This window comes from Molossus molossus, unplaced genomic scaffold (assembly GCF_014108415.1).
Source record: "Molossus molossus isolate mMolMol1 unplaced genomic scaffold, mMolMol1.p scaffold_m16_p_13, whole genome shotgun sequence".
NCBI lineage: Eukaryota > Metazoa > Chordata > Mammalia > Chiroptera > Molossidae > Molossus > Molossus molossus.
In genome coordinates, this window is record NW_023425348.1 from 43254966 (window position 1) to 43277436 (window position 22471).

Here is a 22471-nt window from a genome sequence, read left to right on the forward strand (position 1 = left end):
CTGCCCACCACTGCCGGGTCTCTCCAGTGTCTTTGGTTCTGTCTCCCCCTTCCCTTCCTGTCCGCAGTGCGGATCCCGGGCCGAACGGCACAAAGAAGCGGCCGGGGACTGTGCTAGGTGGACACGCCTTCGGCTGCGCTCGGGCGGCACCTAATTCGAGCCAGACTCCGGCGGAATATCGCTCTGTGCCGGGCGGGAGGTGACGCCCGCCGCACACTCGGCCTCCCGGGGCCCGGACCCTCCCCCCGCTTTGTAATTTGAATAAAACGCCCCCCCCCCCCCGCCCGGCCGCAGCCCCAGCCCCGCGCGCCGCCTTAACCCGCCGCCTCCGCTTTCCCGACTGCAGGCCCCCAGCGCGAGGACCAGCGGCGGTGGCCGTGCGCGGTGCACCTTCGGCGCGGCTCCTCCAGGGTGCCACCCCGGGCGCACCGGCCGCGCGACGATGAGGGCGCGGCCGCAGGTTTGTGAGGCGCTGCTCTTCGCCCTGGCGCTCCAGACCGGCGTGTGCTATGGAATCAAGTGGCTGTAAGTTGGGACCCCACGTCCACTCAGACGGGCTCCGGATAGGCGGTTGGGGCTGGGAAGGGGCCCCGTGAATGGGGTAAGGGCGCCCCAGCCCTGGGAGCAGAAGTTGGTTTGGGAGTCAAGGGCAAGTCATTTTCTTAAGCCTTCCTCCCCTTCTCGGCAAAATATTGTCCTTACCTCTCAAGGGGTTAGGCAGCAGGAGCGACCTGGAGAGGAGGACGAGGGAGTTACCCTGTTCGGGCAGCTGAGATTTGTGCCAGGCCTCCCCGGGGGGGGGGGGGGGGCAGATGAAAAAGGGCAGCCTGGGCGAGGGGCACAGGCAAGAGGGTCTGCGCCCCGCACGTGCGGGGCCTTCTCGTTGTTGTCTTTCCTCGTTAGCTTCCTTACCCTGGTTGGAGGTCCTCAAACAGCCCTAACCCTCCACCTGAATGACTTTGGGGAAGTGTCACAGCCTGTGGGAGCCTCAGTGTCCCCCTCTGTGAAAGGAGAGTAAGCATCTGTACCTCCTCAGATCAGAAGAGAAGCGGCTCTTGAAAGAACCTCGTAAACTGTCAGATGCTGTGCACATGTGGAGGGTATTCCTTTAGCTAGAAATGATTAATGGAGGGGTAGGTGGGAGAGAGAGGTGCCCTTCCATCCAGCAGAAGGGAGTGCCTGTTCTGTGCATCACTGTGGGCCCTGCAGGGGTGGAGAGTCAAACCCAGCCCCTCCCTGGAGGAGCTGCTCTCTGGGCTGGAAAGATAAGCACAGGCCCTAAATAACTCCAAGTGCCTTGGAGGGAGCAGGGTGGTGTTGTGGGGGCCCAGAGTGGGGGAGACCACCTGTTGGGGGGCACACACTTGAGACCTTGGAGAGGTTTTTCAGAGGCAGTGTCTCTAGGCTCTGGGCCTGAGGGAGCTGTGGGAGTGTGGCAGGTGGGGACAGGGGGAAGGACAGCACTGTGAGTGGAGGGAAAGTCCAGGACAGGACACAGTCTGGAGTTTGGGGTGGGGGGTGGGGAGCCATGCAGATAAGACAGGCAGGGGACAGATTATGGGGGCTAGGGAGGGGCTGTGAGGAAGGGTCGTGGATTAGCTGGAAGACAGGGTGATAGTGGCCAGGCCACCAGCAAATAGCATTGAGGTCACCAGCCCTGCCCCTTTTGGAGCTGAGTTGTCAATTAATTGATGATTGAAGAGGGGAACCCCATCTTTCTGCATTTCTTGTTTGCAAGAAGTTTGGGCTCAGCAGCCTCCCAACTGCTCCTGATTAGTTTTGTGAGAAATCAACAACCTTACTTCTACTGCCAGTACCTGGCACTGTCCCAGCTGGTGGGAACCTCTGATCAGGGAGTCCCAGCCCTCCTTACCCACCACCACCATTTTATAGAGACGTAAACTGAGGTCCAGAGAGGGAAAGGATTTGCCAAAGAGCAAGGTAGGGGCAGCTGAGCGGAGCTTGCTCTTAAAGCCTTGCGGGGGCCATGGCGATCACTCCCCTGCTGCCCCGGGACCGCCAAGACTGAGAAGTGTGTGACTTGCACAGCCCCCAAGCTGGCATGTGGCCCGGGTGGGGGTGGGAGGACTGGAATAACTAGCTAAGCCCAACATCCATGCTAGCCCCACCACACAGCTCAGGCTGCCACAAAAATGGGTACAACTCAGTGTCTGCCTTAAAGGACCATCTAGCCTCTTAGAGGAGGTGGGCACTTGAAAAAAACAAAGTAGACTTTGGGCTGAGTCCTCAGGGAGGGATTGTGGGAGCCCAGGGTGGGGTGCAGCTAGTCCCGCCTAGGGTAGGTGACTTTGGGCTGGGCTCTGAAGAATAGATAGGATTTTATGGCCAAGGATGGAATGCGAAGCAGGCACCTAGGCAGGAGGAACAGCTGGACAAAAGCGTAGAGGCGGGACTGTATACGTGCGGAAAGAGAGAAATAAGTAATTATAGGAGCCTGCTAGTAAATCCCATACACTGTTCCAAGAGCTTTAGTCATGAGGTAGGTGATATTCTTATCACTACTATTTTACAAATGAGGAGGTGAAGGTACAGAGAGGTGAAGTAATTGACCCAAGGCCACACAGCTAGTTAGTGGTGGCTGTGGGATCAGAACCCAAGCAGACAGGCTCTGTGAAGCCAAACCTCTCAATAGTGGTTACATTCTTGCTGGAGCTGAAGATAGAAGGGGAAGCAGGAGGAGTGGAGTTTAAGAATAACAACAGCGTGTGTGTGTGTGTGTGTGTGTGTGTGTGTACATGTATACAGTTGGCCCTTGAACAACATGGGTTCGACCTGCACAGGTCCACTTATCCGTGGATTTTTTTCCATAAATACCTGTACTGTTTACCATCCGCAGTTGGGAGTCCATGGATGCCAATTGTATGCATTGATCTCTGCCATTTTATATAGGGGACTGAGCACCTACGGATTTCAATATCCACAGGGGTCCTGGAATCAATCCCCCATGGATACTGAGGGGCAACTTAAGTTTTGGGAAAGTAAAAAATTATATGCTAATTTTTTACTGTATGTGGGGGTGGGGAGTTGGCACCCCTAATCCCCCAAGTTGTTCAAGGGTCAACTGTATATGACCTTGCCACAAGCCAGGCGCCATTCTAAGTGCTTTGTGTATACGTCTCATTTAAATCTCCCAGCCACCATGGGAGGTGGGCTCTGCTGTCACTCCCATTAAGCGGAAGAGGACACGGAGGCACAGGGGTCTCCAAACAACAGGCTGTCACGGCGAGCAGGCAGCAGAGGCAGGCTTGGGAGTTAGGCTGGGGGCTCTGTGGCCTGTTGGTTGCAGGCAGCCACAGGACAGTTGGGAACAGGAAGTGCACAGTGCAGGTGGAAGGCTGGGGACTCATCCAGGAAGGCTCAGCCACCCTGGGGTTGCCCTGGGGCCCTGCTACCTTGGGTTTTGGAGAGTGAGCTAAAGATGAAAGGGCCATTTGATGAAGGGACTGAAACCAGGTGTGGCTGAGTTACCTGGAATGCTCACCTGTTGGGCACCTGGGATTCAGCCTCAGTTTCTGGTGGGATGAAGGGTAAGAGAGAGGGGGACAGAGCCTGGCAGCTTATGGAAACAGCTGACCAGAAATAACTCAGGGGGACCCTCTACTCCCTCACCTTTCATCCAAGTCAAGTGCTGAGAGAGTCTCAGACCAGCAAGTATTAGGGGACCTAGGTGGGCTGTCCACCCCCTCTCTGGGCGGGGAGCAGGGGAGGGGCCTCCAGAAGGCCTGGAGCTGCTGCACAGCAGGTGGGAGGAGCCCCAGACTGGAGATGGGGACCTGAACCCCGCCAGTCCACTAGCATGAGCCAGGCCTCAGGTCAGTCAAGTCGCTCTAGCCTCTGTGAGCCCCAGTTTCCTCTCCAAAACGGGAGTGCAAGAGCCCTAGCCTGGGATCTGGGAGGCCTGTTGAGCTGGGCTCTGCCTCCGATTGGCTGTGGACAGGTCTGGGCGAGCCCTGCCCTTCTCTGGGCCTCAGTGTCTCCACTCACGTAATGGGATGGGCGCGTGTTGGGTGAGCAGCTGAGCTGGAGCTCAAACCCAGGTCTCTGCTCCCTAGACAGTCTCAGGAGAACCCCAACTCCTGGATGAAGAGACCTCGGCCACCCCAGCAGCACCCTTGGCTCAAGCTTTGCCTGTGAACTCTCTGTTCCCTCCTGTCCTCTCTTCCACCCTCTCCCCCGTGCCCCCACCCCCAGACAAACCAAAATGTTTTCAATTAGGGGTCTGCTGCAGTGAGGCAAGCCGGTGGAGATGTCCAGACGGGTAACTCCCCCGCCTCCCGCCCTAATCCTTGATTACCTCCCCAAGGGGGACTTAGTTAGATACGGTCATTACCACTAATTACCAGATGACCGAATCTCCCTCCTTGGGAGTGGAATCTCCTGCCTCCCGCCTCCTGATCTCCTGGCCCGCACACTCCCTGGCAGGCCTCCCCTCCACGCCTCACAGACCTCTCGTCCCAGCCACTCTCCCCCGCAGCTCCCAGTCTCCACCTTGTGCCCACCAGAGGCCTCCAGGCCACTTCTTCTTTGTCCACCAGCCGCCTGGACAGCCGGAGCTTTGTGCGGGAGCGTCCTCACCGCGGCGTCCCTCAGCTCCTTCGCTCTCCGTAGGCTGGGGAGGCGGATGCTTGAGGACTGCCGAGATGAACAGGCCGAGACCCAGAGTGGCCCACAGAGTGCACCTCCCTGGGAGCCACAGCACCGGCATTCAGGAATTGCCTGAACTGAGCTCCCCAGGAAAGGCTGGACTCGCGTCACCCCACTTCTTGGCCGGGAGCAGGAGCACAGGGAGAAGGCCCGGGAGGGAGCAGCCACGTGGCCTGGGCGCCCACTGCGTGCTTGGTACTGTGCTGGGCTTTCCAGGGCGTCTCATGTCGGTCTGCCCGCTGTGAAACAGAAAACCCTCTCAGAAGGGAAGAAGAAAACTGGGCGAGGTGAAGGGCAGAGCGGCGCAGGACAGCTGAGTGTGGCAGCGCCCAGCCCCACAGAGAGGGACCCCGGAAGGACCCAGGTCTGCAGGAGGGTGGTGTCAAGGGGAGGCCGAGCACACAGGCGCTGGGTGTCCTCAGTGACCTCCTCTGTACAAAGGGGCGATAACCTCACACTGGCCCACCCCTCTGAGTGTGTGGGAATGGGATGAGGCGGGACGTGAGAGGCTCTGCAAACCGGGGCCACATGTGTGGGCAGAGTCTGCTAGGTGGGTGGCGCGGTGTCTGCCTCTGTGTGGTCACGCCTCACCCAGTATGGGCTGCAGGAATTTAGCCCACAGGTTCCCCGAGGTGTACCAGCTTTGGTGGCCTCAGAGGCTCAGAAGGCCAGGTAGGGACAGTTCGGTTGAGATCAAGGAACTGTGCCAGAGGTCTGCTCTGTGTGCTGGACGCTGGCATCCAGGTGCACCAGACATTTCCCTGCTTGTGGTCTGGGAAGTGGGGATGTCCCTCTAGGGTCTGTGCTGGGTTACTGAGGGCAGGGGGCTAGTCTGTGTGAGTCCCTTTAAGGCTGTGGGTCCCTCTGGCCTGCATTTGGAGGAGGTGCAGCCTGAGGCAGTCTACTCCACAGAGAAGTCCTGGGAGAAAGGCAGATCCAGGGTGGACCCGTGACCCCCTCCCTGGTCTTAGAATGCCAGTGCCCAGTGCCGGGATCTGGGGCACTTAGGTCTTATAGCATCACCAGGGTTCATAGAGACCCTCCTGGCCTGTCTTCCCAAACATGGATGCGGTCGGCACTGCTCACAGGGCTTTGTGCTCAGTGGATGAGGAGTCAACAGAACTCAGCCTGGTGCTTTCTTGCGGGATTTCTCAGGGACAAACCATGTCACGTTTCCCAAGTGTGCTTACGTCCCTTTCTTCAGAGTGTCTCACTGGAATGGAACCCATTCTGGGAGATATATGTATAGGTACAGACACTGAGGCCCAGAGAGACGGTGATTTATCTAATCACACATCAAGTTAATGGCTAAGTTCGTTTTATCACAAAATGAGTGGCTCCTTAATAACAATACCTTGCGTGTGTCAACTTTATAGCCTAGTAAATGAGTTTAATAATTAAACGAAGCAATGATGGGAAGCTCCTAACTCATGTTATGCACCCAGTAAATGCCTAATTCATAATGTGTATTACGATGATGATGATTATATAAATCTAGCACTTCGTGAGGGCTCAGTGTTGAATGTTAAACAAGGAGGGATGATTCATAGCTGTGGGAGAACTAAAGAAAGGCAATGGATGTGAATACCTTTTAAACTGTGAAATTGTTTATGGTTAGTGGAATTATAATAAAACTTATGTAGATGGAGGTCGTGACCCTATGTTGTGAGTGAGAGCCTGAGGCCCAGAAAGGGACAGTGATGTGCCCAAGGTCATAGTGGGGAGGGAGGAGGAGTCATATTTCTGCTGGGGACAGACAGCACTTTGCCTCTTGATTTCCTGGCTCCTTCCAACAAAGGCTGTAGGGCCAATTGAGGAGACATGGGGCCAGGAGGACCATGGAGGCAAGGTGGCCCCTCTCACCCTGTGTTTCCTTTTATTGCTGTTACTGTTTGGCTGTGCACAGGGCGCTGTCCAAGACGCCGGCAGCCCTGGCTCTGAACCAGACGCAGCACTGCAAGCAGCTGGAGGGCTTGGTGTCCGCGCAGGTGCAGCTGTGCCGCAGCAACCTGGAGCTCATGCACACCATTGTGCACGCCGCCCGCGAGGTCATGAAGGCCTGCCGCAGGGCCTTCGCGGACATGCGCTGGAACTGCTCGTCCATCGAGCTGGCCCCCAACTACCTGCTTGACCTGGAGAGAGGTAGGGAGCCAGCAGGGGCTGCCAGGGCCTGCGGAATGCATGCAGGTGGGGATGGATGAATTCAGGCATAAATCTATGTGTTTAGATAGGTGGGTGAATTCATGGGTGGATGGATGGATGGATGTGTGATGGGTGGATGAATGAATAGGTGGATGATAGATGGATACACAGAAGGTTAGAGGCGTGGATGGATGGATGGGTGGATGAATTAATCACAGAGCTGAGTATTTAGGCATGAACTGATGAACGAGGAAGCATACAGTGAGTGAATATACAGTGCAGGGGAGCCTGAATGACAGCACAGATGCACGTGTACCCTAACGCTTGAAGGAAGGGAGGGGTGATGCCAGGGAGGCTCTTGAGGGTGGGGGAGGGTGGAACATGAAGGTGATGGAAACCTCCCTGGGGCAGAACGGTGTTCACAGGTAATTCGTTAGACTGACTGAAGTTGCTGCAAGATGCACAGTGATGTATGAACTAAAGAGCATCTGTGGAGAAGACTTCCTGGAGGAGGCGGCTTCTGGGGTGGATTTGGGGATCGTGTGTACAATAGAGGGCTTTTTATGGGCAGAAATGCCTTAGTGGATCTAATCTGTTCTCTGCACGGGAACAGCGAACGCTTGTGTGGCACTTGACAAAGCTTCCTTTCTTCCCAAATTAATTGAACCCCAGAGCCGGAGTGTGAGGGAGGCATTCTCAGCCCCATTCCACAGTTGGGGAACTGAGGCTCCAGAAGGGGAAGCGATTTTCTAATAAAGAGATAGAGCCAGGGCTCGGACCCAACACCAAGACACCCTACAGCTGAGGCACCCTGGGCTCCATTTGCGAGGGCTGCAGTAACAGAGTACCATGAACTGGGGGTGAGGGGTGGTACCAGCAGCAGAAATGTGTCATCTCCACTCTGAGGCAGGGCTGTGCCCTCTGAAGGCGCCAGCGGAGGATCTTCCCAGCCTCTTCCAGCTCCAGGTGGTGGCCAGTGGTCCTCATTGTTCCTTGGCTTATGGCTGCACCTCCTAATGTCTGCCTCTGCCACGTGCCTTCTCCTTCTATGCGTCTCTGATTCCAAAACTCCCTCTTCCTCTAAAGACACCAGTTGTTGGATTAGTGACCACTTTGATCTAGTGTGACCGCATCTTAGCTCAGTTACACCTGCAAAGCCCCTATGTCTAAATAAGGTCACATTCACAGGTGCGAAGGGTCAGGACTTGAGCAGATCTTTTGGGGGACACCTTTCACCCGCAGTAGGCTCTTTGCACACTCATCTGGCCCATTGGGGGGTGGGGGACATGAGCTCTTCGTGGAGCTCAGGGACTGGGCCTTCGTTTCTCTAAAGCAGCCCCTAACCCTGAGCACAGGGCGAGTATGGGAGCGTGAGTGTGTGGGAGCGGGGTGTGCCTGTGAGTGTGTGCATGAGTGTGCAAGTCAGCTGGTGTATTTGTGGGAGAATGGCGGGGTGACAGATCAATGGCCCAAGTTCTGTCCTCCCCCTGCTCTACCCTGCTTGAAGCCCCTTCTCCACCGGACCCCAGAGAAGCAGGTAGAGCCCTGCCCAGGAGGAGGCCCTCAGGCCTGGGCAGGGTGCTATCCCCAGTTCACCCCCCATGGCTGACTCACACCTCCCCGCAGGGACCCGGGAGTCCGCCTTCGTGTATGCGCTGTCAGCAGCCGCCATCAGCCACGCCATCGCCCGGGCCTGCACCTCCGGCGACCTGCCTGGCTGCTCCTGCGGCCCTGTCCCAGGTGAGCCACCCGGGCCCGGGAACCGCTGGGGAGGATGTGCGGACAACCTCAGCTACGGGCTCCTCATGGGGGCCAAGTTTTCCGATGCTCCTATGAAGGTGAAAAAAACAGGATCCCAAGCCAATAAACTGATGCGTCTACACAACAGTGAAGTGGGGAGACAGGTAACCACCCACCCCACCCACCCCAGATGGTTGTGCTTGGGCCAATCGGCCAGGAAAGGCCACCCAGTGTGCCCCGATGGAGGGGGTGGCGGGGGGGATGGGCCCTGATACACCCACACTGAAGTGTTCCCAGCCTCCCCCAGCTCTTCTCTCCCCAACTGCTTGGGGCTTGCCTGGCTCCTCCTCCAGGGGGTCCACTGGGAGTTGGGTTGGAGAATGTTGGTGGAGAAGAGGAGCACTGAGCTAGGAGTTCGGAGCTCGGAGTTCCCTCCTCGGCTCTGGACATTGGCTCTCATGCAAGTCCCTTCCTCTCTGGCCTCAGTTGTTCCCATCTGTAAAATGGAGGCTTTGGTGCTCCTGAGCCCCTTGGGCGTGTTCCTCAGGCTCTTCCCCTGGGGCTCCAGGCCGGGGCTGGGTGTGGGAGGACACGTGGAGAGGGCTGTGGGCACCCAAACCTTAGCTTAAGGAGTCGCCTCCTGGGATCTAATGGGGACTCCCTCTTGGCTCCGAAGCCCACCCTCACCTCCAAAACACAGTTTTCCCCAACACTTGTTATCAGTTTTTCCTTAATTCTTCAATTCATTCCACAAAAGATTGGGTGAGTGAATAAGTGGGCTTTTTAATTTTTTTGACCATTAAAAACAAACACACACCTTTATACCAATCTGTGAGCCGGACATTGTGTTGGGTGCTTGATGAGTTTTCTCTCCTGTGGCCCTCAAGCCGCCTGTGAGGAGGTGCTGCTGTCTCTTCTTACAGACGGAGAGCAGGGTCCTGGAGGGCAGGGTGTTGGCTGCAGATGGCATCTCAGGACCTCCTCCCCGCAGCCTGTGAGGCCCGTTTGACAGAGGCCCCCAGTGAGGCACAGAGGGCTGAGGCGGCTCAGGCAAGGGCACAGGGCGCCATGGCACCCGGCCTGTGGGACTCCAAGTCCGGAGGCTTCTGTGTCTTCACCTTCCCGTCTCGCTGGCCTCCCTCATGCAAGGATTCCAGAATGTTCAGGCCCCCTTTAAACATTTGGGGAAACTGAGGCCAAGTCACGATGTCTGTCCGTAGCAGAGCCTGGCCAGGGCCCCAGGACTCTAGCCTCCTAACCCTGGGGTTGGGGTTGGAAATGTTGGTGGAGAAGGAGCCCTGAGCTAGGAGTCAGGTGCTCTGAGTTCCGTCCCTGGACACTCAGCAGGAGCCCCTCCCCCAGCCCCACCCCCACCCACGGCCCAAAACGTGCTGCCAAGGTACAGCCATCATCTCCCTCCATGCAGCCCACACAGGGCTCTCAGCCAGGGGCACAGTGGACTTTTCCCGGGGCCCCGGTGCCAGGAGCCGGCCTCTCTGGGGCCACGGCAGAAGGGAGTGGTCCCTGCCCTCAGGCTCCGGGCCTGTGAGGGTAGATGGCCTCTCAGACGCAAGGTGTTCAGTGCTGTCACACGGCTGAGCTGAGGGACTGGACCGGGGGCACCTTTCCTCGGATGATTTAAAGTACCTCCCACCTCTGGGAGGCTGAACTGCCCTGCATTCCTGAGGCGTCATCAGCCAATTCCAGATTTTATACTCAAAGGGACTCCCTCAGTCCCCACTGGCACCAGGGAGGGGGAAGGAGCCCTGGGACCTCGGCCAGTGTCCTCACTAACTCACCGGGTGATTCTGGACAAGTCCCTGCCCTCCCTGGGCCTCAGTGTGCTGGCCTCTTTGATGCGGAGGGGGGGGGGGGTAGGCCCAGGGGACCGTAAGCCTGCAGCTGTCTGCACAGGGCGGGAGGCGGGCCGGCCTGGGCACCTGGATCCCAGTCCTGTGTGCAAAGAAGCAGGGATTAAAGGGCAGAACTGAAAGGATCTAATTCGTGCCCCTCAGGTACACATGGGGAAACGGGGGCCCAGGGAAGGTGGTGGGGCAGACTTACTTCCAAAGCCAGGGCCAGAGACTCCCCTAACCCAAAGCCCAAGCCTCCCTCCACCAAACTATTATTTAGACTGATTTTCAAAGCCAATATTGTTTTAAGTTTTATAGTTCACAAACCCCCTTCATATATGTCATTTCGTTGAATTCTTACGACTAAGCAAGGTGACAATTATGTGTTGACTCTGCATGTGGGAAGACAGAGGCTCTGAGTGGTGAAGTGGCTGGCTGAGGTCACCTGGCAGGATTGCTGGCTGGGAGGGACCGGTCACCAGGCCAGGGAGCACCTCCATGCACTCCCCTGCTGCCTCTCTTCCCTCTCCCTTCCTCTGTCCTCACTCTTCCCCCCCTCCCTTCCTTCTCTGTCCCTCCTTTTTCCCCAGCAAACACTTAGTGAGCCCCAGTTTTGCATGCGAGAAAAAGTGTGACAATTAAAAGCCATGACTTTAGGAATTGCCTTCAGAGCTGGGTTCTATCCCAGCTTCGAGATTTCCTGGCTGTGCAACCTTGTGCCCGAGACTTAGGAGTCTGAGCCTTCACGTCCTCTCTTACAGCAGGGGAAGGAAGGAACCCCCAGTGAAGGGCTGTGGTGACGATGAAGCCACCGTAGGTGTTAGAAGGAGCACTCGGCATATAGCAGGTGTCTGACTAGTATCCAGTATCCTGCAAATGCCACTCTCTTCCTGCTCCTCCCAGCTGCCCCCCCCCCCAGTTTGGAGGAGGAACTGAGGACCTATAACACCCCCAGCTTTAGAGCAAAAAGCCTGACCCTTGAGGTCCAGCGAGGGCAGGTGATGACTCCCTGAGAGCACCCAGCACGGGAGAGGTGGGTTTTAGGGGAGACGGGTGCACAGGGTCCCAGTGCAGGCCAGGGAGGGGGCCTTGGCCACCAGCCTGATGCCTCCTCCTGTCCACAGGCTCTGCGTGCCTCTCTGGAAATGAAGTGTAAGTGCCACGGGGTATCGGGCTCCTGCTCCATCCGCACCTGCTGGAAGGGGCTGCAGGAGCTTCGGGATGTGGCCACTGACCTGAAGACCCGCTACTTGTCGGCCACCAAGGTAGTGCACCGACCCATGGGCACCCGCAAGCACTTGGTGCCCAAGGACTTGGACATTCGGCCTGTGAAGGACTCGGAGCTCGTCTATCTGCAGAGCTCACCTGACTTCTGCATGAAGAACGAGAAGGTGGGCTCCCACGGGACGCAAGACAGGTAAGGGCCTGCCACCGCCCCGGCAGAGAGGGTCAGCCGCGGTGCACGTGCCCCATCCCAGCTCGGGGCCAGGCACGTAGTCGGGCCTCAGCTGGCATTTGGTGAATGGAGTCTCAAGGGAGGAGGCCCCAAGAATGCTGAGTGGACGTGCCAGGGTTCAGGGACCTGGCAGAGTTCGGGGAATGGCTGTTGTGCACCTCGCCAAGGCAGGGGCCCCTCGGGAATGGAGGTTGGTGAAAGGCCCCCCGCAACCTTCCTTCCTGCTGGGGAGACAGATGGGAAGAGACACTGACAGGGCCAGCCTCCGTAGTTGTTTGCCAGATGAATAAGTGAAAGATGCACGTCAAACAACTTGCTCACGGGACAAAAGAGGACCTGGGGCACAGGGGAGGAGGGCAGCAGCCAGCCACAGCGCCCCGGGAAGTCTGCACAGGCTGAGGCAGAACCAGGGCAACCACTTTCCAGAGGGGCAGCAGGAGAGCGAGGTCGCCTGCGTTCTGTGGAGAGATGGCGGTCCCATGTCCCCCAAGGCATGCACTGGCCCTCTGGTCCCCACTTTCAGAGCCGGGGCTGGGATCCTTATAGCTGTCCCCATCCTGGCTGCTGAGGCTGACTGGGGACAGGAGGTAGGTAGGGAGCTGACTGCAGACCTACCGTGTGCCAGGCAGGTCTGCAGGGAGCAGCATTTCCCAGAGACAGTTCTGGAGGAAGCCAGTCCTGAGAAGCTATAATAGAGACAGTTCCACACGCGTATTCATTTGGGAAATTTTCTGGCGATTCACAAAGCACGAGAACATATTAAAGGCTCCGAGGAATCCCACAGCAAAGGATCTGTCTAAGCTGTGTTTCCCAGAGGTGTTTGGCTGTGGAACTCTTTTATTAAGGAGCCCCTAATAGCATTCCACAAAATGAGTGTTCTTCGGGGTTAAAAGAATATTGAACCAGAGCGAGGGTGTCTGAGAATGTGTTTGGCACATAGTTGGTGCCCGGCCAGCATTTGCTTCCTCCGCAGCCCACGTTCCTGTCTCCAGGAGAGGGGGGCTGGTTTGGGGGGCTCTGTCTTCACAGGCCAGGGCAGCAGGCTCTGTGAGGAGGCCCAGGCTCCCATCTGGAGGCCAGATTGAGGGGGTCGGGCAGAGTGAAGATGGAACTGGGTCAGTCCAGGAAGACAGAAAGGAGCGAGGCAGTCAGGGTGGCTATGATGAGGATGGGGTGGGAGAGGAGGGTTCTAGAACCCAGAGGGGCTGGGGGAAGTCCATCAGGGACCCCAGAGCAAAGAGAGGGTCTCCCTGGATTCATGGGGGGCTGTGTGTGTGTGTATTGGGAAGGGATAGTCTGCACCCTGACTCCCGCAGCTTCCTGGCTGTTGGGCCTTGAGCAAACCCCTTCCCTTCCCTGGGCTCAGTCTTGTCTTCTGTGCAATGGGGCCGCTACCACATACTGGGAGGGTTGCTGAGTGAGCTCTAATCACATTTAAGAGCAGCTCCTCCTGCTTGGCAGTGTCAGTCCCATGGGAAGGGCTTTTCCCCTCCCATCCTCCCGCCCCAGGCTTCCAGGCCTCTTCTTTCCCAGCTCCCCTGACTCTACCCCTAGGATTTGCCCCCAAACTACCGATGAGGAGGCCCCGTTTCACAGCACTGGGACCTTCCTTCCTTACTCCCAATGTCCCCCCAACCCAGGTTTCCTGCCACACTCAACTCTCAGCATTCTTTGGGGGATGGGCCTTTGCAGACACCTGTATTGGTCAATGTTTTCTGCAGTAACAAGCAGCCCCAGTATCTCAGTAGCTTGACCACAGACACTCCTCGCACTCATGGCCCGAGACTCTGGCAGCCCTGGGGAGGTGGAGAGACACCAAGTGCTCACACTGTGACCAAGGGAAGCCCAGAAATGAGGGGAGCGCAGGGGGGCCCTGACCCAGTCTGGGCATCAAGGGTGACTTCCTGGAGGAGGGAAAATGTAAGCTTTACTAGGTTAGGGGATTTGTGGGTGCAGGAGGTTGGACATAAATGAGCCTTTTAACTTTAAAAGGCATGTGCACAGGTGGTACCTCCCCAGAGGCTGGCTCCCGCGCTGGGAGGACATCCTCCTCATCAGCAGTCAGAATTCCAAACCCCAGCCCTTTGGTGGTGTTCCCTCCAGAGGCCCCTGTGCCCTGAAACCTGCCCTCTCATGGCCTGTGCCAGGGGATCCCCGGGAGCCAGGTGTCCCAGTAGTCTTCCCCGGTGCCAAGTCCCTTATCCCAGGCCCCGCCCTCCCGAATTCCCCTCGCAGGCGCCATCTCCAGCTTGGTCTGGCTCGGAGCTCGGGGCCAGGTGTTTAGACATTGTGTGTCAAGGTCCAGAATAAAAGTGAGCTCTGCCCACTTCCTTCCACCCTTTCCTTCAGTGTAGCGCTGAGGGGGCCCATGGTATTGAGTGACTAAACGAAGCCCAGAAAGGTTAAGTGACTTGCCTGAAGTCACACAACCAGTAGGGGCAGAGCGGGGACTTGAACCCAGGTCTGTCTGGCTCCGGGGCATGTGTCCTTCCTGCTGTTCCCTCCTGCCTCCTGTCTGGCATTGCATGTGGCCCCCACATGCAGCTCGCTGTCCCCTCCTGCCTCTCCCCCAGGCTGCTCCCCTCCTGCGGGTCTACCCCACGGATCCTCCCCAGCTCAGGCTTTGGCCTCTCACTCAGCTGCTGCCACCTCCTCCCTGGCCTCCCCACCTCCTGCTCTACCCCTTCCGTCTGTTCTCACCGCCACCAGCAGGGCAGGGCAGGGCAGGCTGTGAGTTCTCTATGCCCCTCTCCCCTCCTCTCTGTCTTAGATTCCTGCGCCTCTTTCATGAAATGGCCTAGAGGACTCCCCCTCCCGCCGGAGGCCTGTGCTCAGAGCCCGCGCTCACCCCGTGTGACATGGGAGAGTCCTCTCCCCATCTGTGCCGTGGTTTTCCCCTTGGGAAGCCCGAGGGTTGGGTTGGTCATCTCTAGAGCTTGCACATCTTGGGCATTCTGGGATTCCTTGGCCCACCAGGCTGCGGGGACCCAGCTGTGTCCCATCATGACATCTCTGTCTCCGCTAGAGGAACTGCCAGTGTGCACAGGTGCTTCTTCACGAGACAACTGACAGCAACAGGATACTTGGGTTTTATAGGGACCTTCAGTGTCTTCGTTTCCGACAGGAGTGATTCAGGAATAAATGCAGCTCTGGGTTCTCTGCCCTTTGGGGAAGGGAGAGCATGGACTGAAGTTCGTTTTAGGACCCCTGAGCTTAAGCCCTGCTAATCACAGACTCCTGTGAGACCGACCAGGCCTCTGCCCTCATTCACGGAGCTGTTTCCATCTGTTACTCACTGAGCATAATACTTCCATCGGCCAAGGACCCTGCATGGCTCCAGTAAGATGAAATACTGGCGCAAAGCACCTGGCACATCGGGGCGCAGGTGACAGACCCTCTCCGGTGAACAGTGTGCCAGACGCTCACTGTGTGCCCGTCGGTGCTTTCGGTCTGTTTCAGAATTCATCCCGGGATTCTAAGAGTAAAAGCAGTCTTTACATTTGTTACATTATAAGTCAAGATTAAGTATGAAGATAAGATGGTTGGAGTGATTTGAGGCTCCTTCGGGTATTCAGAAGTGGGAGAAGTAGGAAAAAAGACACTTCTACGAAATAAAACACCCCCCATCATTTTGATAAATGCCTGTTAGAAATATAGGGAAAAGTGAGAAGTACCCCTGGGGAAGAGGATTGTTTAAAATTCCCAAGACCAGGACGCCTTCCGTGAGGTGCTGAGTCTGTGGCCGCGGTGGGGGAGGCTTCGGGCTGCCTGCCTTGGAGTGTGGGGCTGGGGGGACAGAGTGCTCATTAACCTCCCCTGTCCCCCCCACCAGGCAATGCAACAAGACGTCCCACGGCAGTGACAGCTGCGACCTCATGTGCTGTGGACGCGGCTACAACCCCTACACAGACCGCGTGGTCGAGCGGTGCCATTGCAAGTACCACTGGTGCTGCTACGTCACCTGCCGCAGGTGTGAGCGCACCGTGGAGCGCTACGTCTGCAAGTGAGGCCTGCGCGCCCGCGGGAGCCCCTGGGGACCTCAGAGGCCCGCCAAGGCTCGCCCGCGGGAGCCCCTGGGGACCTCAGAGGCCCGCCAAGGCTCACCGAGGCCTGGAGACACCCCGTGGCTTTTGCTGGTGAATCCCAGATGCCAGGCATTGGAGGAGGTCTGTGCCTCCACTTGGAAGCCACCAGGGACAGAAGGAGGGCCGGGACATCAAAGGAAACGGACAAGATTAAAAATAACCTGGCAGCCTGAGCCCTGGAGTGCCCACTTGCTGCCTTCCAGGCTGGTCTAAGAAGCCAAGGGCATGGGATTGGCAAGACTGGTATAGACTTGACCTTTCGCAGCCAGATCACCAGCCTCCGGGGAAGGAGGGGGTCGGCCTGCCCTCGAGACCCCCGGCCCCCAGGGTCGAGCCTGCCGGGCCCACCACATGGAACCACTAGCTTGGGTTGTAAATGTTTTTTTGTTTTGTTTTGTTTTTTTCTTCCTCTGGGATGTGGGAGCTACAGAAATATTTATAAAACATAGCTTTTCCTCTGGGGTGGCTTGCCTCAATTCCTCTTTATATATTTTATATATATAAATATATATATATAATGATCTATATTTTAAACAGCTGTATGAAATAAATGCTGCGAGAACCCCAGCCCTCCCCTGCAGTCTCTGGCCTCCTCAAGAGAGCTCAGAAAATCCTGGCCGGCGGGGCGGGCGCTCCGGTTTCCCGGCCAGGCGGCTTCTGATTGATGTCCCTACCTCCCCCCAACCGGCTCTGGGGCTCTGGCCCTAGTCTCCCTGCAAGAGCTCTTGGTCAAGGGCGAGGACAGACGTCTTGAAACATAAACCCAGCTGGCAGATTCTTTGTTCCTCAGGGACACACACGGACGCACACAGCCTGGCCCTGTCGTCAGACCTGCTAAGCTAGCTTCAAGGGAAAACCCAACCCAGGGGGAGCTGGGGACGCAGATTCGGGTTCCAGCTAACCTTGTGGTTTCCCTGCGTGACCCTGGGGAAGCCTTTCCCCTCTCTAGGCCCCAGTTTCCCCACTTGTAAAACGGGGTAGTGGAGATTAAGGCTGGTGGTTAGAGCAGGCTGGTGCAGTGGGTGTGGAGAGAGGCAGTGGGATTTCTGGGGTGCTCCCTCAGGACGTGTCCTCTTTATGGTTGTGGGGTGTGAGGACGAAGAGGATCGAGAAGGATGGCAGGGGTTTGGGCCGAGCACTGGGAAGGACGCTGAAACGGCACGAGAGAGGACTGGGTCGGACTTGGACACGTGGAGAAGGCGATGCCGACTCGGCCCCAAGTGGAAACACTGAGGGGCCGGGCAGACGTTCAACTCTGGGGTCTGGGGAGAGGCTGGGGCGAGGTGCACGCTGGGCATCGGCACTAAGGTGCGGGACAGAGAGCAGAGGGCCCCAAGGCCCGAGCCTGGGCGCTTCCAGGGGGAGCGCGGGCAGACGAAGAAAAGAGACTGAGAAGTGACAGCCAGGGAGATGGGAGGAGCCGGGGGTCCCAGCTACGGCCAAGTGAAGACCGGGTCTCAGTTTGCACAACACTGTCCCTCAGCTTCGGCTTCACTTCCTGTCATGGGGGCGGCACTGGGGACAAGGGAAGAGTGTCCTAGGTCCCCCCAAGTGGAAGCAACTGTTAGTCACCTGTATCTTGGTCTGGCTGTGGATGGCCACACGAGACAAAGGACGTAAGGAGAGTTTGTAAACGGAATTTCTGTGCGCAGACATGACCTGGAAAGGCCGGGGCACCGCGGGGCCTTGCAGCCTGGGCAGGACTCAGAGAGGCAGGCACCCAGGTGGGTGACATGGACACGGCTGAGAGATGGACCAATCACAGAGCGGGGAGAGGGAGGGCTGTGTGGCCACCCTCCAGGCCCCTGCCTGAAAGTGTGCAGCGGGGGCGGCCATAGTGACAGAGTCACAGGCTGAAAGAAACTTCAAGATAAGTCTCCTGGTCTCCTCTCGATGTTTTCTGCAGATGAGGAAATTCCGAGAAGGGAAGGGCCTTTCCTGTGGTCACAGAGCTGATAAGAAGCTGAGGGGCTGGTGGTGAGGTTGCAGGACATCCCAGGGCAGGGCTCCCACCAGCATCTCTGCAGAAACCACTCAGTCTCCATTGAACAAGCCCCTGAAATGTGCACTCTTGAAAGTCCAGGGCTGCCCCTGCTCCATAGCCTTCACTGGCTCCCCATTGCTCGCAAAATCAGTGCCTCATTCTTTGCCCAGGAGTACAAGGCCCTTCCCTCTGGTCCCAGGTGGCTCTTCCAGCCACATTTCCAGCAGCTCCCCAGCCACCTCCTCTGCACGGCCTGCCTCCGGGCGTCTGCTGTTCCTCAGTGTTCACGGCCATCTCTACAAAGCCTTCCCCGGGGCTCAGGCTCCAACAACTCTCCGAACCTTTAAAGCAGCCATGGCACACAGCATCACAGTGGCTGCCACTGCCCACTTTCCCTTCAAGGCCCATGTGAATGTTTCCCTCCTCCAGAAAGCCTTCCCTGACCACCCTCAGCCTCCTCTGGGTTCCCGCAGCCTCTGAGCTCCTGGCTGACGTTGTACCTAGCCCAGGCATTGTAGCGGTCTGTGCTGTGTCTGTATCTGCCTCCCCTGTCGGGGGCCTTCTCACGGGCTGGGACCAGGCCAGTGCACCCGGGGCCCCAGGATCTGGGGCTGGTATACTCAAGGCCAAGTACATGCCTTGGAAATGTTGAATTGGAGGTGTCTAACACAAGCAAATGGGAAACCTGACCAAGAACCCAGAATGACTCTCAGAAAGAGTGGTCATACAATATAAATGCTACCTTTTCTTGTGCACCTACTGTGTGCCATGCCAAGCACATTGTCCCAAGTGTCTCCCCAGAAGGCCCCAGGTGGGTAGGGTTATCCCCATCTGACAGGTGAGGAAGTGGCGCCCAAGAGGGGCCGGATCTCACAGTAAGTTCAGAGCAGGGCAGAGCCAGGAGCCCAGGAGTGTCTGACACCAAACCCCTTCTCGCAGGTTCTCACTCCAACTAGGCACGGGCTGAGCAACGTAGAAGGCAGAAGGCGATTTCCGGCTCAGGACAGGTGCCCTGCTGGGCTCCTGGCTCAGTGGGCCTATGCACCTGCCGCTGGCCAGTGCCCGGGCCTGCAGTGAAGCCCTGCAGCTCTCTGGCTGGTCAGGGGCTGGGCGACCAGGGCGCGGTGGGGAGCTGGTCCCCGGACTGCTCCCGGCCAGCGCAGGGCTGAAGCATGTGGCTGGGCTGCGCCCACACGCGGGTGAGGCGGGGAGAGGCCTCCTCTGGTGTGAATCCCAGGACCTCAGAGCTCTCATGTCTCGGATCTTATTGTGGCCGGAGATTTGGAGCCATAGAATCTTCTACCTTGGAGTTTGGGAGTAAAAGCCTCAAACCATCGCATCAGAAGTCCTCCAGAGACAACAGCCAACCCGGAGGAGGTATTGATCTGTGCTGTCAAAATGCTTGTCACCAGCAGGGTTCCCGACCCAGGCCGTGCTCCCTACCCTCCTTGCTAAGTCAGCAGTCCCAGGCTGGGCTCTGTGAGGCCCACAGAGCCCCTGAGAGATGGGAACGGACTCCCCAAAAATGATAGTGGGAGCAGCTTTGAGGAAGCTTCTGAACCAAGTGTGGGAGGCTGGCCGGAGACATGGGAGAAACAGGGCCCGGGGAGAGACAAGAAGGCGGCAGAGAGGAAGCAGGAACTCTTGAAAAGAGGGAGAGATTAGCTCGGTGGGAAAGGAGAGAATAAGCAGATAAGGCCCCCTGGGGAGGCCAGGTCAGGCCAGAGGAACCACCAGGGGGGCCCAGGCCAGGCCCTGAGCAGGCTGATGGTATGTTGTTCCCCAGGTCACGGGGAGCAGCTGCCAGGTTACACAGACCAGGCCTCCAGCAGGATGCAGGCCCCAGCCTGGGACCCCAGCCTGGGAGAGCTGGAAGTGGGGGGAGTTTGAGGCTGGGAAACAGGAACCCCAGTATCTTTTCCACTCTCTTGCTGTGTGACTCCAGGCAGCCACTGGCCCTCTCTGGATCTCTGCCGTAGTTGTCTTGTTTAAGCCCCACCACCATTAGAGGGGTAGGACCGGGATCCTGTTTTACTGATGAGGTCTGACGGGGGAGCGAGGAAGCGACCACCCAGGTTACAGATCCCTGTGTCCCAGGCTGCTTGGCTCCAGGTCCGCGCTCCTCACCCAGGGTGCGGGTGCCTTCCACTGAGTGGGTAGTTTCACTCTGAGGCCGTGCAATGGCCAGACAAGGTGTCACACAGAAGGGAGAGGGAACAATTCAAGATGGAGCCGTTCTTGACTCTGCCACAGGGCCCTGAGCTCTAGTCCAGAGGCAGGTGCCTGGGGCCCCATTCCCATGACCTCCAGACCCTGGCTCAGACCACACTCCCGCCCTGTCTTCCCGAGCTGAGGAGTTCACCGTCACCTGGGTGCCTGGCCTACCAGGACCCACCTGTGTGTGGAGGCTGAGAGGGTGAAGCACATGTGTCCCCCGTTCAGTGGGCCCACAACCCCTAGTTAGTGTAGCAGAGATGGCCGAAGTCAGAGGCAGGCAGTCCTGGGGATTCTGGGAGTTTGGGAAAGAAAAACCCGCTTCTCTCAGGGTGTTAGGGGTAGGAAGTAGAAAGCTGGAAGACTTCATGGAGGAGGTGACCTTTGCACTGGGTCTGGAAAACAGTAGAATGCTAAGAGATGGAGAAGGGAGCGGAGGGGAGGGGTCTGCATGAGCAAGGCACAACAGCATGTTTGCTCAGAGGCTGCCGAGCAGTGGGGTGTGGCTGGACTCAGTTCTGTGGACAGGGGGACAGCAGAGGTCCAAGCCAGGCTGCCTGGGGCCCTGGGCTGATCCATTAGCATCAGGGTGTCTAAGAACACCCCCAGTAGGGCGCTAGCCACTGGCTGGTCCACTCTACCCCCAACTCCCTCCTGCCTACCAGGTCCCCTGCCCACCCGCAGAGATGGCTGGCTTCAGGCAGAGAGATTTAACAGCCGAAATTTAACGGGTCCCTTTGCTCCTATAGACCAAATCAATATCCGCTCGGCTCTCCGGGTCTGTGGCTGCTGAAGACTTTCTCCTTATCGGCCCCTTGGTCCCCATTGCCTCACCTGCTGGCCTCCAGCAAGGGGCTGAGGGGCTGGGGTACGGGTGGAGGAGAGAGGAGCTGGCAGATCACACAACCATCCCAGACACCCCGTCCAGTCCAGACCGGCAGGAGTGAGCCCTGGCCTGGGGGTGGCAGGTGAGGACAGGGCTTGTGGGAGGCCCAGACGCCGGCGCTCCTGGACAGGGCATGGCTGTAGTGAAAACCCAAGTGTTTATTTTATGTTGTCACCGTCTTTGCATCCATAAAAGTGTGCCGTCCTCTTGGGGACTGTGGGCGGGAGGCTGTCTGGGAGGTGCTGGGACAGCAGCTGGTTAGGTGCCGTGCCCTTGAAAGCACCTTCTAACCGAAGGTTCTGATCCAGCTTCTCTTCGATCTTTAACCTCCACCAGGAACGTTTCAGGGTCCTGGGAGTTCAGGACCCCAGGACTGGAGCATGCTGAGACTGTCTAGAGTCTAAAGAATCCAAACAGTATGCCTTTGCTTTCCTCCACTGCAGTGGGGGTGTCATTGCCCTTCCCTCCCCCATTTCTCCTCCCCCAAGAGCTATCCTGGCTCCCAGTGCCGGCGAGCCCAGAGAGGGCGGAGCTGGTGGACAGGAAGCCAGCTCGCTGCAGACCCTGGTTCTGCTTGGCATTTCCCTGGACAGTTCTGGATGAAAAGATGGGCAGCCGGGGCACCCTCTGATCCAAGGCCACCTCCTGGGGACAGGCCGTTCATCTGGATGGTTTCCCTGTGTATCTGCGATAGGATTTATCCTAGGTGTTCCAAAGTGACACCCCCCAGCACCCCCTGCCCCTGGAATGTCAGTTCAGGGAGCCGGTCCCCTCCTGGCGGTTGCTGCCCTCCCCTCCTCCCTTCCTTCCCCGAGGGCTCCTCCCCCTACAGAGACCCCATTGCCACCCCGCAGTGATGGGGACCTGGATCCTCAGGAATGAAGGGATAAAGCTGACTGCCCTCAATGCACCCTGTCCAGGCCAGAACGCAGGCTGCATCTAACATGCACTCCTGGAGCCAAGAAAAACAGACACCCAACACCTCCTGCACACACAGAGCTACCTCCCACCCCACGCATCTCCACTCCCACACCCGAGACGCCCCACCACCCACTCTCTTTCTCCAGAACACCCCTGAAATGCACAAACTAGCGGGAGGCCTCATCGAGGAGCAGGCAGGGTTTTATCCCTGCCTCTGCCCCTTCAAGCTGAGCGACCCTGGATGAGTTTGGGCGCCCAAGACTCCATTTTCTCAGCTGTCAGTGGGGGTGAACACTGGCTTCTCATCCAGCCAGAGCTTAGCCAGTGGTCCCTACAGCGCGCTCCATCTCTCCTTCCCCAAAGCTCCCCTGAGTTTGGGCTCCATGCCCTGCCCTGTGCTGTGTGCTGGGGACACAGGAGAGCCACCCTGGCTCTTAGACATCACATCTGCCAGGGTAAGGGGAGGACCCGAGGGCACCGCTGTGGTTAGGAGTACAGCATTGCTGCTGGCCAGGCCTGGCTCTG

At 57.8% G+C, this 22471-nt stretch overlaps 1 protein-coding gene across 1 annotated transcript; it reads left to right on the forward strand.

Moving 5' to 3' along the window:
• The first annotated feature begins 319 nt into the window (after positions 1-319).
• Positions 320-15898, forward strand: WNT11 (Wnt family member 11). Its single transcript, XM_036258247.1, has 5 exons — positions 320-525; positions 6572-6807; positions 8434-8711; positions 11525-11817; positions 15689-15898. The coding sequence occupies exons 1-5, from the start codon at positions 443-445 to the stop codon at positions 15861-15863; spliced, it is 1065 nt and encodes a 354-aa protein (XP_036114140.1). The 5' UTR covers positions 320-442; the 3' UTR covers positions 15864-15898.
• Positions 15899-22471: the final 6573 nt, after the last annotated feature.

Bases quoted from the DNA above. Each gene is read 5' to 3' on its own strand.
- WNT11 (XM_036258247.1), top strand. From the start codon at position 443: ATGAGGGCGCGGCCGCAGGTTTGTGAGGCGCTGCTCTTCGCCCTGGCG. The intron at 526-6,571 runs GTAAGTTGGGAC...GGCTGTGCACAG, and splicing joins TGCTATGGAATCAAGTGGCT to GGCGCTGTCCAAGACGCCGG. The intron at 6,808-8,433 runs GTAGGGAGCCAG...ACCTCCCCGCAG, and splicing joins CCTGCTTGACCTGGAGAGAG to GGACCCGGGAGTCCGCCTTC.